The following is a 19744-nucleotide window of genomic DNA, read 5'->3' on the forward strand; positions in this document are numbered from 1 at the left end:
AGTTCCAACCCCCTGCCACAGGCAGGGACACCTTCCACTAGACCAGGGTCTATATCCCTTTTGAGCACATTTCCACCTGTCTGAGCCACCCAGAAGTTCACTGTAAATCAAGGCACTCCTTTTGTTGGCTGAGAGCATCCATTTCAATTCACACTTGTCTCTGATCACTAACGCTGGTTTAATATCAGACATCTTTTGAGACTTGCAAAACAAATCCACAAGTCTCAGCAACATAATAGCAAATTAGTCTCAGCAGAAAGCCTCCTTTGACCACAGTACAAAATTAAACAGAATTAATTCCAAAAGAGAAGCACAGGTAAACTATGCCACCAAGGAAGCTTAGCAACGGGTTACAGCTGTGCAGCGCTCAGGTCTGTGTGTTCACCCAGTTCTGCTTCATGGTCACTTCACTGGCAATAGTAAGATTAACAAGAGAGGAGGCAGCAAGGAAAGAAGGTGTTATAGATATTTTAACTACATGGAAATGCACTTTGCAGCATCCTTTCTCTTTGATCTTTCTTTTATACACTAGTACCTACAGTATTATGCTTAAATCAAATGCCCCTTCAGGTTCGTTTTAGGGGTGTTGTGTGGCCTAATAAAACTGAATTATTACTGCTGTTTCTCATACATGAGACTCACAGGCACCTCAACTTCTGAGAATCCATTTCATCTTCTCCAGAACCCTCAAGATCAATCACTTGAAGTTATAAGACAATAACCACATGGTTTCAAAACAGAGCAATACAACTTTGAGTTGTTATTGCAAAGTCATAGTCAACGGAGTTGATTTAAGACTTCAAGATGTTGAGCTTTATGTACATCTTCCATGCTTCTAACAGGTACTCTTAAGTGAGAGACTTGTTTAAGAATTCTTACCCAGCTTCTTGACCACTTGCCTGCGGGACTCACTTTATCTCACCAGCCACTCTGGAGACCAAACACACTGACACGTGGCAGTTCAACCCAGGCTTAAGGATCCACCCTGCTCCACTCTTCCCACATCCCCTACCAATCTCCAGCTCTCACACTAGCACCCTGAACACCATCGCAAATGCAAACATTTGAGGAGCTGTGCTATTCGAGGTATTCAGAATCACATAATAGTTTGGGTTGGAAGGGACCTTAAAGCTCATCCTGTTCCAGCCCCCTGCCACAGGCAGGGACACCTTCCACTAGAGCAGGTTGCTCCAAGCCCCTGTGTCCAACCTGGCCTTGAACACTGCCAGGGATGGGGCAGCCACAGCTTCTCTGGGCACCCTGTGCCAGCGCCTCAGCACCCTCACAGGGAAGAACTTCTGCCTAAGATCTCATCTCAATCTCCCCTCTCTCAGGTTAAAGCCATTCCCCTTGTCCTGTCCCTACAGGCCCTTGTCCAAAGCCCCTCTCCAGCTTTCTTGTAGCCCCTTTAGGCACTGGAAGCTGCTCTAAGGTCTCCCTGGAGCCTTCTCTTGTCCAGGCTGACCCAGCCCAGCTCTGTCAGCCTGGCTCCAGAGCAGAGCTGCTCCAGCCCTCGCAGCATCTCCATGGCCTTCGCTGGACCCACTCCAACAGCTCCATGTCCCTCTTGTGTTGTTGTCCCAGAGCTGGATGCAGGACTGTAGGGGGGTGGGGGTCTCCCTAGAGTGCAGTAGAGGGGGAGAATCCCCCCCCTCAACCTGCTGCTCACATGCTCTGGGGATGCAGCCCAGGACACGGGGGTTCTGGGCTGCAAGCACACACTGCCAGCTCCTAGTGAGCTTCCCATCAATCAACACCCTCAAGTCCTTCTCCTCAGGGCTGCTCTCCATCCATTGTCTGGTTGATCAAAGGCTTGGGTCCACCCCACAACCTCTGGTTCCATCAGGAATTCAGTTCACAGCTCGGCCCTGCAAGCAACTCAATTGGCGTACCTAAGCACACAGCAACAAGCCATGGCACAGGAGGCTCCTCACACACCAGTGCCAGCAAAGCAAGCACTACATGTGAACACATTCTATATGAATGCACTAAAGCTCCAGAGATGTTGTCCAGGATATCCTTGCAGGAGAATGTAAAGCTGCCATCAAGATCAAGAAAGGGATTTTACTTCAGCTCAGCTGGCTACAAGGTTCTCTGATTTTAAAGTACCAGCTTTTGAACTACTTGCAGACAGCCCCCAAAGGAATCTGCATACAGCGACATACCCAGACATACGATTTTAACACAAATTAAGCAGATTTCTGAACACAACCATCAATATACCAAGCTGTAAACCACCAACTGTGTTGCTGTCCTGGGTTAAGCTGTAGCAGTTTTCTCCTTCCTAGTAGCTGGTGCAGTGCTGTGTTTCAGCTTTAGTCTGAGAACAATGCTGATAACACCGATGGTTTTAGTTGTTGCTAAGTAATGTTTACTCTGACCAAGGACTTTCTCAGTCTCATGCTCTGCCAGGGAGGAGGGGCACAGGAAGCCGGGAGGAAGCAGAGACAGGACACCTGACCCAAACTGGCCAAAGGGGTATTCCATACCACAGCACGTCATGCCCAGTATAGAAACTGGGGGGAGTTACCCGGAAGGCCCAGATCACTGCTTGGGTCAGGCTGGGTATCAGTCAGCGGGTGGTGAGCAATTGTATTGTGCATCACTTGTGTTTATTGTTTTCTTTTCCTTTTCCCCTTTTAGTTTTCTCTCCCCTTGTTATTTCCCTTATCATTATTATCATTGGTGGCAGCAGTAGTGGTTTTGTATTATACCTTAGTTACGGGACTGTTCTTATCTCAACCCGTGGGAGTTACATTCTTCCGATTCTCCTCCCCATCCCTCCGGGAGCGGGGAGGGGAAGAAGGGAGGGAGTGAGCGAGCCGCTGCGTGGTGCTGAGTTACCAGCTGGGCTTGAACCATGACAGTTGCCTCTTTAATAATACTTACAATTGTCGGTGAATACAATTGCCAGTAGCATTAAAAAGCTGTATTTGTTTCAAGTACCTAAGGGGTTGAGGAAAACTGAAAATTCAATTATGTAATTAGCCATGGAACTACAGAAAATTAAGCAGTAAAGGATGAAAACCTGGTACTATTAATGTTAATTTACCACTTTTGCTCCTAGGAAGTCTGAATGGCTATGGCCTTTTCTACGTTTCTTAGGATGATGTTAACCAGATGCATGATTTTTCACCAGCACAGCTGTGCTGCTGGAAATTCAAGCAGATACCAAATCACACACAGAAAAGATCCTTCAGCCAGCACATAGGATGTGCACTAGGAATTCACTGCAGTAAAACCACAGAGTGCGTTTGTCTATTTGCAGAAGATTTGCTGGTACATTTGAAGGTTTTTATATGATCTAGAGCTGTACAACAGTTTCTTTTCCTTCAGCACAGCCAGGAGAACTGAATCAGTAAGCCCAGTGGTTAGAAACCTGTCCCACCTTCTTACCAGAGACTAAAGACAAGATTGCAGGCAAGAATAACTGTGATGACAATCATTTACTGAAGCTGTTCAGTAAAGGCTCTGTAAAAAGGCCATGAGCCAATTAGGTATGCCTTGTATGAGCATGGAAGGCACTGGAAAGTGGTAAATTTCAAATCATTACTTGCTAGACTTCTGCATATAAAGAAAAAAAATAAATCAAACCATCTACCACTGACCCGCTGCTAAGGTCAGATCCTGTCCTTTTATATCTACCACTGGATGAAAAGCTTCACTCCAGCTGATATCCCTTGCCCACCCCCATCTTTTTATGTCACTGTCTAAGGTCACTTTTAATACAGGAATGTGAGCCATCATCAGAAACCACTCCTCAGAGCACACAGCACTGACTTACTAGTTAATTTTATCTCTAGTCATGCTTGAACAATCACTCTGATAACATAACAGGGATTTTTTCCTTTTTTAAACAAGAGCTGTACCAGCAACAAAACAAAGCAGACAAGAGTTAGAGGCACAAAAGAAACATTAAATGGAAAATAAGAGAACACAGAAAACAAACTCTGCAATTACACTAAAGCATAAAATTCCAACTTTCCCACTCATTTCTGAAGGAATATGGAGAACAAAGTTTGTTGGCTGTTCTTCAATCCTGTGATCTTTCTGAAAACTTCAGGGAAACAGTATGCTAACACAATGTTAGACAACTACAGCTTTCAGACTGGGATCCTCCCTCCTGCACTCATTTATGAAAAGGGTGTGTTGGGTTTTCTCTAAGAGGGGGAAGAGCTGGATCATGCTTCAGAAGGTCCCATGATTGCCAAATGCCTGCTCCAAGGACTTCTTTCTCTCTTACAAAGTTCAAGACACAGCTGGGCTCTGGTTTCTCTGGCTGTGACCACATCCCTCTTGAGGCTTCTACCAAGTTAACAAATTTGTGGGGTGTAACAAAAAAGCTTTGGAGCAGACTGCTCAGACCTCAGGAACCGGCTCCTCAAACTGCCTGCCAGTTTCAATTCAGAAAGCTCCCAGGCAAAGGATCTGTTCAGCCAGCCCATTAACCACTAAATCATTTCAATGGGAGTCAGTGAGGGTTTATAATCTTCAGCAAGACCTACAGCTTGGGGTTTTTTAAGTTAGCACCACCTGATGTTCATTTATACAGGGAACCCTCTACTTGAGATTCCCTTAACAAGACCACTAGGCTCCTCACTTGCTTTTTACAAGGCATATGCTGCTTCTCACACCCCTTTGCCGCCCAAGGGAAGCCTTCAAGTGGTGGTGCAGCATTAATGGGTCTGAGAGGCTGCCTAAAGCCTTCCTGGGCATAGCCATTCCCTCGCTGGGCAAGTCAAAGCAGGCTGCACAGATATTTATTCCATTGATACAATCAGTGCTGCTACCAGAAGCTGCAAGGGGTCGAATATATACTAGAATAAAAGCCATCTGTCTGACAGACTTGGCATTTCTCACTGAATACTGCGAAGAATTCATGAAACACAACTCAAGGAGATGGTGTTGCAGGCTGTTTGTTGAAGGGTTACCTTTCACCTCTGTCATGCATTCATTACCCATGGGCGCACACAGAGTGATGCATTAACTATGAACATGCAATGGTCTTGCTAATTAGTTCAATCGGAAAAGACTGAACATTCCAACTTCTTTAACAGGAACCAGTTTTAAGACAGTCCTTTATGCCTTATGGGTAAGGCTGTCTGCCTGACATTTTTGTTTCATATTAATGTTGAGTCCACTGAAATTCATATACAATATTCTGGTGAAAACCAAGTTTCTGAGATAACACAAGAGGTGGTTCTTATATAGGTCACTTCAGGAACATACATACGGCCAGCAAGTATTTACAGGAACTCTTTCCTCTTGTCGAAAACCACATACATAGAACTGCCTTGTCTGGTCTACACCAGCATGTGAAACAGGTTCCAACCCTAAAGCAAAAACCATACCACATTAAAGCAACCCAACTCATCATCCCACACATTTCCATACACTTACAGCAAAGATTATTCTAAAAACTCATGCTCTCTCAAGCCCATGTGTTCACCTGCACCTCCAAAAGTATTAATTGTGAATTTTTGATGGGAAGTGCTTAAGTCTTCAACTTTACAGACAGCCCCCAAATATATAAAGCCCTTGTGAACCAGAACTTTACAAACCAAGCACCTCCAGTTGTTTTGATTATATGCAGAAGATTTTTATACACATATATATATCAGGGTTTTTAAATGCAAGCAGTTTGAGGTCTCCTGGGTATTGATCAAGAACTTTATAGAGTAATTAGCCAGGGTTCATTAAAACATGCTTCCATTAGCCTCCCTAGATACCTAATCTGAATACATTTACACAGCCATGTGCCACAAGTACAAAATTTTAACCCCCTTAAGCCCAGTTTCCCATAATACGGACATCCTTTTCCCACCAAGTCTTTGCCCTATTTCTATTACATGGAACTGAAATACTCTCTCCTCTGGACTTTAGTACAAGCTCCTCCCAAGGGTCTTGACTTGTGACTTCAGCCACCAAGGTTTTACCTGCATGAGCTGACAGTGTCCAAGTCTCTCCACGGATGAGCGTATCTGGAGCAGGGACTACTGAAACACATGAAGCCTCTCTCTCCTAAGCACAGCCATTCACAGCCAACACGCTGAAACCAGTTCCTGTTTTCCCTGTACAAGTAGTGATGCGTGTCATCTTCAACCGCCCTAGCCACAGAAGCGGTAGCTTTTAATAGTGAAGCGGATGACTGTTTGAAACTTATTACTCCCAGATTTAATTTGCTTCTGAGAGTCAAATCAGTGCTCACTTCATCAGTTGCCTGGACCTCCAACCAATGGTTATGAACTTAAAGAGGGCAAAACAAAACAAATGAGCTCTGTAAATATGGGAGCAAACAGCCCTGCACTCACTGCCCAAATTTTACTCAAATGCAATGTTTCAATGGCTCTGAGGCATTATTTTAGATACCTTTCAAAGATAACCTCTTGATTAATTTTATGGCTTTTAATGCTACAAAAAGCATGCAACCTACAAACAAAGAACTTAAAACCATGCATGCCAAACCCCAAAAGGGCAGTTCAGAAGTACTTTCAGCAACATGGTTCCCAAGGTAGTAAACTGTAGTATCAGCCGGTCTCCACAAGTGTATTTTAAGTGGTTCCTGAGAACAAAGTTCACTTTGGAAAGACTCTCCTGGCCCAATTTAAGATCAGACCAATCAAGGTATATTAAATAATACTCTGCCTTAAAACTTGAGACAAAGTTTCAAAGATAAACAGAGTTTCTCCAACATTTTAATCCACAAAAGGCTATAAACTCTCTGCTACCTTGCTCGTAACATCTTCCTTTTTTACTATTCCCTTTGAGTGGTTCAATATTGGATTCATAGATCATAGAGGGGCTTTTTTTTTTCTTTAATCTAAAACTTTGATCTCCTAAACAGGATCCCAATTCCAAATTAGCAATCCCACTAGGTAATGCAGAAGTGATTACAGCCAGAGATCAAACTCTACCTCCCAACAGACAAAAGATGAAGATGGCAACAATATGCTGCCATGTTAAAGTTATTCATAATGCACAACTCTAAGCCATAGGAAAGTTTTTGGCTATTTCCATTTGCCCTAAGCCACTTCAGACAACACACTGGATAATATAGCTGTGGTGGGCCAACAACCAACAGGTCAAGTGGCTGGAGCACCAATTCTCACCTTTTAATTACACAACAGAGAAATGCAAGTTCAGTACTCCTCCCAGCTGCATGCCAACAGCACACAGCCCACCTGAGCTCTCTAAATTTAAGATACTGTGAACCCTGGTAAGAGAGACATTAGAAGACAACATTAATTAAATAATCTTTGAGGGCATTACAAAGTTGTGAGGGATTTCACTGCAATGTCTCAAGGGAGGAAAGTATTTGGGGAAATTACTCTGGGAAGAGCTGACATACAAAGAGAAGATTTTAAATTCCATCAGCACTCTCCCTAGCAGAACAAGTGTAGACCATGGTTTTATACAACAGGATGCTGGAAGAGTTCACAAATGCCTGGAGGAGGGGAGAGAAACAAAAAAACCCTGTGATTTGCAGTATGTTTTTTCCTTTTGTGTAGGCCTTACCTGTGAGCTGCTCACAGAGAAAGCCGACATAGCCTCAGAGCATGCGAAAGGGGTTTGATGTGGACAAGCTCAAGCCACATTGCTCATGAGTACCTGAGGAGAACAAACTCTGCATTGTTCCAAGGAAAGTCTAGCCTGTATGCTGCTGCTATTTCTGCAGAGGTGACAGTATGATCAGTGATGGTTCACTGTCTGCTCAGTGCCTGCCAAAGCACAGGTAAAGGGTCATGAAGCAGAAGTATGAAACAGATTCCCAGAGGCAGGATGAGCATTTGCCACAGGAGTCCCATTCCAGTACCCAGTTTAATAAAAAACACAGGGAGGACTTAACACCATGAGCTAGTGTTTCAGCTTTTTCTTTTTTGGCTTTAAAAAATAACATTGCTTCATATGACATGGGGTGCTAAAGTACTGGCACAGGTTGCCCAGAGAGGGGGGTGAATGCCCCAATCCCTGGAGACATTCAAGGCCAGGCTGGATGTGGTTCTGGGCAACCTGATCTAGTTGAAGATGTCCCTGCTCATCGCAGGGGGTTGGACTAGATGAGCTTTGAAGGTCCCTTCCAACTCAAATCATTCTAAGATTCTATGATAAGAGAGACATCACTGTGAATTTGAATAGTTGGATTACAGCGAGAGACCCAGCATCTCGTTACTCACGTCTCAAGTATGGAAGCACCAAAAATACAGTGCTCACAGCACCAGTTCAAAAGTAACAATCAAAAAAGCAGCAGGGTCCACACAATGCCATATGTGAACAGCAACATAAAATGCTTGACAAATAAAACTCAGGGGCAACAGTTCTCTGCACCTGCATTTACCCAGGACCTTATAGAATCCCAGACTGGCTTGGGTTGGAAAGGACCTCAAGCTCATCCAGTTCCAACCCCCTGCCATGGGCAGGGACACCTTCCACTAGACCATGTCGCCCAAGGCTCTGTCCAACCTGGCCTTGAACACTGCCAGGGATGGAGCATTTACCACTTCTCTGGGCAACCTGTTCCAGTGCCTCAGCACCCTCACAGTAAAGAACTTCTTCCTTCTATCAGTGGAGACAAGACTTTGACTAGCCTGTCTGAATCGTACAATAAGAGGATCCCGTTAATATTGATTTGTTTAAACCACCTTGAACACAGCTAAAGAATTGCAGTCTCATGAACAATCCATGTTGTAAATTATGAGAACTGGGGCATTCAGTGCTATTACTTGAAAGTAGTTAGTTTTTCTGATTTTATGACATATGTAGATAGGCCACAGAGATGCTGACATGGGGGGGGGGGGATCAATTTGATCATGAAAGACCTTACTGTAAGATTTTTCCAAATCTTATTTCAACTCAGCTGAGAACAGTGTAACAAAAGTTGACTCAGCTCAAATCAAGCCTGGACTGTTACGGAAAATCTACAAGCCAAGCAGGTTTCGGGTTGGTTTGGGTTTTTTTAATTCTATCAAAACTTTTTGTAGGGCAATTACTTCAACCCTTAGAAGAATGCACACTCTGCTGAGCTTGTTTTGCAGTTCACTTGGTGAAAAGTATTTTTCCCTGTGCTAACAGGCCAGTCTAGAAAAGACAGTCTCAATTAGCAAACCACTGAGCATGATGAAGGCTGGTGAGCCTCCTATTAAGATTCAAGAGATCTGTACAGCAAACTTGCCACCAGATGAAGCTAGGCTTTATTTTTTAAACAAAAGACAGCACCATTTGCCTGAATGATTTTGCATAGCAGGGCTGGAATAGCTATTTGTTATTAACCTACCCTGTTATGGCTAAGTACTTAATTATAGCAACATAACCAGCTGCATTCTCTAGAAGAGACTCAAAACTCCCAAGAATCGAATAAGGAAACTAGAAGTTTTCCACAGAGCAGCACACAGTTCTACCACTAACTGCAAAAGACTAAAATACTTCAGGCATGTAGAGAAACCATGAATACTTATTAAATACTACCTGTTTGTCACCTCAGCAGTTCTTACTCATTGTTTCAAAGATGCAAATAATAACAAATGTTATATTCCTGTCCTGCATGATTAATGTTTGTTTGTCCCTGTGTTGTTACCTGGCAAGAGATATTAAATGCATACCATTAGTCTTAAGCCACAGCACTGACAATCAGAAAGATATCAAATGCATATTTTGAGTGAAGGCAAGATTTTAGACGTTACAACCAAGTAATGCACTCTAATGCAAACATGTGAGATCTAAGCTCACAAGGCTGTAAGAGCTGCCAGATAAACTTATCCAAAGGGAAAAAATAAACTCAGGTACTACACACCCAAAAAGAGTGTGGAGAAAACAGACCCCTCTCTAACTACTGAAGGAAATTCCTCAGCTCGAGTTGCTGACATTCAGACACCAACACGCCAGGACACTTTTTACGAATGCCACCTCAGCTCAGGAGAAGAGTATAGGTTTTTGTCTACTGTCTTGACGAAGAGAGGTCACAATTCATGCTACAAGCTGGTACCTAGGGAAGGGGGGGATCTCTGTTCCTCACCTAACACATCAGTATCCATAATATATTGATAACTGTAAACTGGACATCCAGAAAATGAAAGTATCCCGTGACAACAAAAAATGATCAGCTAACAGAACTGAAATTTTTTAGTGCCATAGCAACCAACTTCAGACCTTAAAACTAAATGTCAGAAGATTAAAAAAAAAAAAAATTGATGAAAGATTTAAAATAAAAAGGCAATTATTTTGCCTTAGGTGAAAAAAAAGACCCTTTATTCACCCAATTCTTTGGGGTTTATTATTAGGAAGAGTAACTGCAAAGATTTTTCAAAAGTCAGCATACATTTTCCAAAGTCCAAAACCAGCAGAGTCCACCGAGAGAAGGGTGCTCACATCCAGGAAAGCTACACTGTAAAGAACATCTAGACATTGTCTCTATACTGGGAAATAAGACGGCACATAATTTGCCTAGAATTCTCTCTCTTCTAATCATTCCATTCCAACCATGACAACCTGAAGCAGCACCAGGGCTAGAGAAGTCTCCTTTCCTCCAGTACAAGGGAGGAGAGAATGCAAGCAGGGAAACACAACCTAGCTGTACCTGTCTCTGCTGTAACAACCCACTGAGTCCTTGCTTTTCAATATATTCAGCTACCTGGCTCAGTAAATCACCTCCCCAAAACCAGAGCTCTCTATAACACAGCTTTCTCAGTTCATCCCAAGCCATCCTCAGACTGCGCAGCCTGCATTAAGCTTTACTTCTCCCCTTGTATTCCCATTCCTTTCCTCCTCAGTATTCAGAGCTGCAGCAGGCCAGCAGTGCCAGCTCACCAGAGGAAGCAGGTTCGTAAAATAATCCCTTTTATTAAGCCAAACATCCCAGGCCAAAGTGATGCATTACCAGCTACCACAAGCATCAGCTTGCCAAGAACAGCACAAAACACACACACGCACCCCCCCACCCAAAAAAAAAAAAAAAAAAAAAAAAAAAAAATCAATCAACCTCACCCCCCAGGGAAAAAAAAAACAAAACAAACAAAAAACCACAAAAGAAACTCTTTCAGATAAATGCAGCGACTGTTAAGATCACTAAGGATATGGAGAACTAAGAACCTGTGCTTAGCACACTGTTTGCAAGACAGTAAGTCCAAAACCCAGCAGGAGAGATACCACTGTACCCTCTAGTCAGCTCACATGTGGTATTAGTAAGATGAAAAGGGTACTTTTAAATACTGCTACATCCTGAGACAAAGCCAAAGGCTGATGCCAAAGTACATAACCCAAACAGAAATCAGACTTTTTAAATGTATTTAGAATTTTACATTAAGACTTAACTTCAACAGCCAGGAAGAAATTGGGCTTACACTATCTCAACACAAGGAAAAACAAGAACTTTAGAACAAAAATGTGCTAATCTCAGTTAAGAAGCCAAGCCTTAGGAGAAAAAACTTCAGAGAGTGTTCCAGCCTTGTCACCATCGTTTTCTTTTGCTGTTGCTCAAGTGTTTTTCAAAACTTAATTGTCTCAATCCTTTCCTCGGTCCAACCATTCCCTTCCATTAACTTTGACAGAACCATCTTATGAATTTCTGAAGCAGGAGGGACTGGTCTTGACCATTCAAATCAATTTGCATCTGCCACAAACCACTGTAAATTCTTCATTAAATTCCATTTGAGTCAGAATTTCTAACACAGATGCACAGGCTTCAACTTATAGGGAGTCCAGCATCTAGTTACAGCCCAATAATTAACTCAATCTCTCAAAAGTGCAACACATTTTTAGCTTAAGTTAGCTCAACTATGGGTAAGAATTCTCTTTTTTTTTTTTTGCCTTCAGAATGTAAGAGCAAAGCCCTTGGCAAGGCTTAAAGGTACATCTTCCAGGTTTCTGATTATTGCCCAAAAATAAATAAATACATATATATATTCCCTTTTTGTGTTGATATCTAAACTAGATGATAATGCTGTAGGCACTCTATGAGCATGACCAGAATACCAACTGCCTGCTCCTTTGCAATAGTGATTAGAGAACCAGAACAGCTTCCATCCCACAACTATGTACTTACCACCCTGAGAAACAGGCTGTTCCCATTCAAACCAGCTCACCTGAAAGCCAAGGAGAATGCCTGGAGGTTTTGTGGGACACAATCAAACCATCCTGGCACAGGGTGCCCAGAGAAGCTGTGGCTGCCCCATCCCTGGCAGTGTTCAAGGCCAGGTTGGACACAGGGGCTTGGAGCAACCTGCTCTAGTGGAAGGTGTCCCTGCCCGTGGCAGGGGTTGGAGCTGGATGAGCTTTAAGGTCCCTTCCAACCCAAAGCAGTCTGGGATTCTATGCACTGAATTCTATAAGCACTGATTATATAAGCACTGAAGTAGACGGCCAGCTCAGTAAACAGTTGTCTTGGCCATTTGCATTTCCTAAAAACTAGCTGTCCTGGGTTCAGCTACAGCAGTCATTTTTCTCCTTCTTAGTAGCTGGTGCAGTGCTGTGTTTTTTAACTTTCAGCCTGGGAACAACGCTGATAACACCGATGTTTTTAGTTGTTGCTAAGTAATGTTTACTCTGACCAAGGACTTTCTCAGTCTCATGCTCTGCCAGGGAGGAGGGGAAGCCGGGAGGAAGCAGAGACAGGACACCTGACCCAAACTAGCCAAAGGGGTATTCCATGCCACAGCACGTCATGCCCAGTATAGAAACCAGGGGGAGTTACCCGGAAGGCCCAGATTGCTGCTGGGGTTGGGCTGGGTATCGGTCGGCAGGTGGTGAGCAATTGTATCCTCTCCCCTTGTTATTTCACTAATCATTATTAGCATTGGTGGTAGCAGTAGTGGTTTTGTATTATACCTTAGTTGCGGGACTGCTCTTATCTCAACCCGTGGGAGTTACATTCTTCCGATTCTCCTCCCCATCCCTCCGGGAGTGGGGGGAAGAAGAAGGGGGGGAGTGAGCGAGCGGCTGCGTGGTTCTGAGTTACCGGCTGGGCTCAAACCACGACACTAGCCCACTCATTGCTATGTTTAATCCACAGCCCTCAATTACTTACAGCTCTGGACAGGTAAGCAGTCATTTGCTGCCATAACCTAGACATCTCAAAAAAGGTACTTTAAATGCCAGCCTCCACTTGGGCATGGGAAAGCTGTGAGAGAAGGAAATAACATGAGTACATGCTCAAACATGAGATAATGTCGCATGCTCAGGCAAAACAAAACCTTTGCCCTTCAGCTCATTAAATTATGGAAATAAAAGGGGAAAAATAAAATAAATTGAGCTACCACGACAGATTACACTTACCCACCTCAATGCGACCAAAAAACTTTGGGGAAGCCTTCACATTTCCAGTTCCTTTACCGAGAAACTAAAGAACAAGCACAGGGACTGAGCTGAAGACTCCAAACACATGTTACCATTTGGTTTCTCTTTTCCATCAATAATCTTAAAACTTAGGTAATTTCACTGGCACTATTTTATCAGACCACTTAAGGAGCTCAGGTACATAGAGAGTGAGGAACAAAACATTTATGTGGAAGAAACATGCCAGTTCCCAACCTGTCAAGTGTTACATGCTTCCTAGTCTATGTATCCCCTCAAATGATTTTTCTGGCCTTTTACACTGACTATGGGTCTGAAATAACAGGAAAAATACTCTTCTTTAAATACAAGGTTAACTTGTTTTGTTCTTAACCCAATGCCCAGAAAGCAGAGCATTCAAGCTCAGTTATACCATCCCTGCCATAAAGGTGTTACCAAAGAAATGGAACCACTGAGGACGAAGAAAGTAGCAGGAAGCCAAAACTTTGATCTCTAATCCCAGCTTAACCATGACTGTTTGATCTTAGAAAAATTATTTAGCCCATAATGCCTCAGTGATGTATGGATGGATATAATGCTTTAAGTATTACCTATTCTTTATAAGTGCAATGCAAGTGAAGCTCAAAAATTATGACATCAAGTTAATTCACTGATTAATCGAACCCAAGGTGTGCTTTAAGAGTAAAATTATGCTCCACTAGTAAGTCAGGTAAGAGAGCCTCACTGGTTAAGGTATGTTCATACTGGCTCATATTTCCTACCTCGAATTCAACAACTTGGTCATGCTTTCAATGCAAATCATCATTCATCATGCAAACATTTTTACCTAGCAAATATATTAATATTTCATGTGTTTATTTATACAATAACCACCACTAAAATTAACTTAATAGGCAGCCCATAAAAAAGGACTTAAAGGCTGCAGTCTGTGTTGAGTGAAATGCAAGCTCTGAAGTCTCTCTAGAAACAGGCTAGCAACCAGCATAGTTACAGAAAAAAGCACTTCAAAACACATTCTTGGAAACCAGAGCAGACACCACCCCATGCTACTCTTTTTATATCTTGGCATAAAGTTATCTAGATAACAATTAAAACGTTGATGACAAAATTTAAGTGGCTCAAAACAGTAAAGTATTGAGTGCGCAAATAATTTTAACTAGAAGGAACTTAATTTCTCAGGAAAATGCACCAAAACATGTGATCGATTTTATTTTCTGATTATAGTTGTAGAATCACAGAATGGTTTGGGTTGGAAAGGACCTTAAAGCTCATCCAGTTCCAACCCTCTGCCATGGGCAAGGATGCTTCACACTAGATCAGGTTGCTCCAAGCCCCATCCAACCTGGCCTTGAACACTGCCAGGGATGGGGCAGACACAGCTTCTCTGGGCAACCTGTGCCAGCGCCTCAGCACCCTCACAGGGAAGAACTTCTGCCTAAATCAAACCTGAACTTCCCCTGTTTCAGTTTAAACCCATTGCCCCTTGTCCTATCACTACAGGCTCTGATGAAGAGTCCCTCCCCAGCACCCTTGTAGCCCCCTTCAGACACTGGAAGCTGCTCTGAGGTCTCCACGCAGCTTCTCTTCTCCAGGCTGAACAATTTTCTCAGCCTGTTTTCAAACAGGAGGTGCTCCAGCCCCTGATCATCCTTGTGGCTTCCTCTGGATTTGTTCAAGCTGACTAGCTCTGACCAATTAAGAAACATCCTTCCCATTCTTCTAGAGAAAAGAAAGCAGAAAAGCATGATTGTCCCATGATTTCTACTTTTCAACTCATGTAACAACCTGAAATGCAGAAGAGCTCTGCACCTACAAGAGCAGACTCCACACTAGGTCAATGAAGCTATTCACTGACTTGGTGGAAAATCAGTGGCAAAGTGTTTGATACCGGGGGGGGAGGATGGGATGATTTTTTTTTTTTTTTTTAAAGAATTCTAAAAATACACAGTGCTTAAATATCTGTGTTGCTAATACTTTAAAATTTGACAGTCTACACATAACCTCTCAAAACCAGAACTTTAATTATTTTGGGTTTGGGCTTCTTTATGGTTTGGGGCCTTTGTTTGTTTGTGTCCCCCCCCCCTTTTTTTTTTTTTACTTTTTTCTTTCCAACTATTCTTTACTGAATATTTGTGTTAAACAGCTTCTCTCAACATTCACCCTACAAGCTAGGCTCCTGTATCAGTCAACCACAAACTCCACACTCCTGCTCCTTCAGATTCAGGAGAACTACCCAGCAAAAGGGAGGACTTGCTGTAAAGACACCCACACTAACAAGTCAGCAGATACTGAAATAACGTGATCACATTCATGCTGGCTAACAAAATAAGTGTCTCTTTTCTTTTCTTGATACCTTATGGCCTCAAAAGGAAGGTTTCAAGTAGTTGTTTCTCTGGTTATTCCGAACCCACTTTAAAGTGTAATTGTCACTTTTCTTTTCTGGTACTGTCCAAACAAGCTGTCAGATGCTCTAGGGTCAAAATGAAAAGTTATTAGCTGTTGCTTTTGTATATGTGTCACTTATTTCCTCTGCTGTCACCTCCAATGCAAAGAAAACATCTGAGATAACATGTGACCCCGTTCCCTATCACCCGATGTGCCACCCAACATTTAAAACTCATGACTTTTGCCTAAAGTATCAAGAGTTAAACAGTAGAGATACAGAGAAGTCAGTTATTTTAATTCATTTCTCAGAGCAGCACTCTGGGAAGTCATCTTTATGTCAGGAGGCAGCCCATCACATCTGTGGTAAAGCAGGCGACTTGCTGAGTCTAAGACCAGGTGACAGTGCTCTTTACGGGCTGACAAATAAGGCTGCAAACAGGCACCTTCGGAGAGAAAACTCAATCCAGAACAACCCCAACATGTCCTATCGATGCCCAGGATCTCACCCCAGGAAAAGATTCCCCTTTGGTGTGGGGTAGCAGAAAGCATTACAGCTAGACAAGAGCAACAGCCAGTAAACTCCAGACATCAAGGCAGGCTTTGAAAGGGGAAAAGGAAAACCACAAGTAAGCCATAACATTCAAAAGACAGCAGAGCTCTCATGAGACATGCAGAACCAATGCAAGGGTTTGTACTTGGTGAAAATAAAGTGTGATGCAAAGCATCCCTTCATACTTGGAGCATTGTGTACAGTTCTGGTGTCCTCAACATAAAAAGGACATGGAGCTGTTGGAGCAGGTCCAGAGGAGGGCCACGAGGATGATAAGGGGGCTGAAGCACCTCCCATATGAAGACAGGCTGAGAAAGTTGGGGCTGTTCAGCCTGGAGAAGAGAAGGCTGCGTGGTGACCTCATAGCAGCCTTCCAGTATCTGAAGGGGGCCTACAAGGATGCTGGGGAGGGACTCTTCCTTAGGGACTGTAGTGGTAGGACAAGGGGTAATGGCTTCAAACTTAAACAGGGGAAGTTTAGATTAGATATAAGGATATAAGGAAGAAGTTCATTACTGTGAGGGTGGTGAGGCACTAGAATGGGTTGCCCAAGGAAGTTGTGAATGCTCCATCCCTGGCGGTGTTCAAGGCCAGGTTGGATGGAGTCTTGGGTGACATGGTTTAGTGTGAGGTGTCCCTGCCCATGGCAGGGGGGCTGGAACTAGATGATCTTAAGGTCCTTTCCAACCCTAACTATTCTATGATTCTATGCTCTTGTGCTTCTCCCTGCACACCCATGCCCTAGCCCTGCACTCACCCCACTCTGTGTTTAACTCAGTAAAACAACAAAACTATTCCACCAGAAAGCTGAGAAACAAGACAATAAAAATGTCCACCTCACCAAAATAGCAGAAAATCCAATAAGCACTGGAACTATGAAAAGAGAAGGGAGGGGCCACACAACTGGAAAGAAAGAACAAGAGCTTGCCTTTTTGGCAGGCTGGTGTCTCATGAGCCACCACCTGTAGGCACAGCTTCTGAGATCCTCTCAGGGAAGGAGGGTGCCTCCCTCGCAGGGGGTCCCAAAGGGCCTGAGAAGGTGGAAGAAACGGGAACAGACAAGTTATTCATAGAGCAATTATCAGAGCATTTTATAACTCTAACAGATGATGTACCAGAATTCATTTAAGTCTATCATGAGTGTTTTACTAAATTACCTGCCCTCAATTAAAACATGAAGTTAGATAAAAACCTAAATTATTTGTGGATTTTAAGCCAGGTAGCCACTAACACTTACTGGTTCAAGACTCCCCTTGATGAGAGCAACCATTAAGTCACTGCCATCTGCTGTCTCTGCAATAACAGATGAGAAATGAGCACAGATTTTTCCCGACTACATTTCCACTTGGGAAAAAACCATTAGAACTAACCCAGCCTGACATTCCTGGACTTTATAGCAGAGAAGCCAAGAACAAAACAGACCTCAACGCCACAACAGCTCACCAAAGACACTTCCCCTAAATGCTTCTCCAAACTGAACAATAACCACCAAGGAATGAATGAAAAGATGGGGCTAGAAAAAGACTCTGAGATAGCAACGCAGTTTTTACTTGAGTTAGACTCAAACTACTCAGGGCAGATGTTTAGGAACAACACAGACTACCCAGCCAACCTCCCCAAATGTACTAAGCCAGGTCTAAAGGCCATATATCTAGTTTGATGCACACACAAGCAAGCACTGGGAACCAACCACCTCCACAGCTGAGCTCTGGGTGGATGTGGGGATCTAAACCTTAAAAAAAAAAATCCTCTCGGGTCACTGCTGCTACCAGGGAGGCACCTTTCCTCAGCACTGTGCGGGCAGGGCCTTCCCCAGACCTCCAAGAACGAATCATAGAGTGCCTTAGGTTGGAAGGGACCTTAAAGCTCATCCAGTTCCAAGCCACGGGCAGGGACACCTTCCACTAGACCAGGCTGCCCAAAGCCCCATCCAGCCTCGCCTTAATTGGAATAACCCTATAAAGCACCACAGCCAAAACGAAGCCAGCCCACCGGGACCTTCCCCGCGGCGGGCGGTGCCGGGGGGGCCGCGCAGAGCCCAGAGGTGCCCGTGAAGTGGACCCAGGCAGAGAGCGGCTCCGCTCCCAGCCCCACCGCCCCCCTGCCGAACCGGCCGCCTCACACGAAGCTCCGCAGCGGCGAGACCGCAGCGCGGGAAGCTCGACCGGCGGCGGCCTGCACACAAACCCCACTCTGTGAGACAAAACCGTGAGGTAAACGAGGAGCGGCGGCCCGGGCCGCGGTCGCTCTGCCGAGTAGTGGCAGCGAGGCGGAGGACGCAGAGCCCCGCTCTTTGTTCGCCGCCGCGGGTAAGGTAGGCCAGGCCAGGCCAGGCCCGGCCCGGCCCGGCCCGGCCCGGCCCCCGGCCCTCACCTCACGGACGTCCTGCAGGCACTCGAGAACAGCGAGATTGGTGGCCCAGCTGTGCTTAGAGCAGAGCCGCACTACGTCCTCCCGGCACACCGCCTCCTCTGACAGCTTCCACCCGCTGCCCGAGCCACCGCCGCCGCGGAGACCGCGCAGGCCCGCTGCGGCCAGACCGCCACTAACGACGAGGCTCGCAGGAGGAGGAGGGCCGCCCGCCGCCGGCCGCGCCGCCAGAGCCAGGAACAGGAGCACCAGGCCCAGGCAGCAGCTCCGAACACATCCACACAACACCATCTTAGATGCACCACCTCCAGTGCGACCGACCACCCACTTAGCAGCACGCACGCCGTATGCAAATGAGTATGACGGTGACGTCACCGCATCGCCCACTGTGGGACACGCCGCTCCTGGGTGAAGCCTGGCCCAGCCCCCAGCTCCGCCCCGCCCATCGTGAAGGCGAGGCGCCACCACAGCCTGGCTGCCACTTTAGCCCCCACCACAGGCTATGAGACGCGGGACAGTGCTCAGTCGGACAGCTGAGGAGCCAGACCCTGGGAAGGCAGCCCAGCCCCATGCTGCTCATTGCTGCATCCAGAAGCTGTGGCCAGTTTTTGCCCTAAATCAGTTCCCGCCCACGAAAGGGAGGTGGCAGTGTCATCCTCAGGGGTGAAGAGTCATAGAATCCCAGACTGGTTTGGGGTGGAAAGGACCTTAAAACTGACCCAGTTCCAGCCCCCTGCCATGGGCAGGGACACCTTCCACTAGACCAAGTTGCTCCAAGCCCTGTCCAACCTGGCCTTGAATGCTGCCAGGGATGGGGCAGCCACAGCTTCTCTGGGCAACCTGTGCTAGTGCCTCACCACCCTCACAGGGAACAACTTCTTCCTAAAATCTCATCTCAATCTCCCCTCTCCCAGGTTAAAGCCATTCCCCCTTCTCCTGTCCCTACAGGCTCTTGTCAAAAGCCCCACTCCCGCTTTCTTGTTGGCCCTTGGTTTTCCCCCAGAAGAGCACACCCTTGCTTCACAAAGCAGCAGAAGCTCCAGTTTGTTACTGCAGCTCTGTCATTTTAGAAAATAGTCCTTCCTTGACCCTGCCACAGTTCCCACTTCTACCTTTCCCCAGACTCGGGGCTGCATCCAGCTTGCTGCCATCAAGCCC

At 45.1% G+C, this 19744-nt stretch overlaps 1 protein-coding gene across 1 annotated transcript in view; it reads right to left on the minus strand.

Moving 5' to 3' along the window:
• The window catches only part of LOC115619009 (Golgi apparatus protein 1-like), an 88699-nt gene extending 69822 nt beyond the window's left edge, over positions 1 to 18877 (minus strand). Inside the window, exon 1 of the mRNA XM_030511026.1 lies at positions 18590 to 18877. Coding sequence (XP_030366886.1) covers positions 18590 to 18877 — 288 coding nt within the window. The remainder of the gene's footprint in view (positions 1 to 18589) is intronic.
• Between the last annotated feature and the right edge of the window lie 867 nt (positions 18878 to 19744).

Source organism: Strigops habroptila, chromosome W (genome assembly GCF_004027225.2).
Source record: "Strigops habroptila isolate Jane chromosome W, bStrHab1.2.pri, whole genome shotgun sequence".
In the NCBI taxonomy this organism is placed as follows: domain Eukaryota; kingdom Metazoa; phylum Chordata; class Aves; order Psittaciformes; family Psittacidae; genus Strigops; species Strigops habroptila.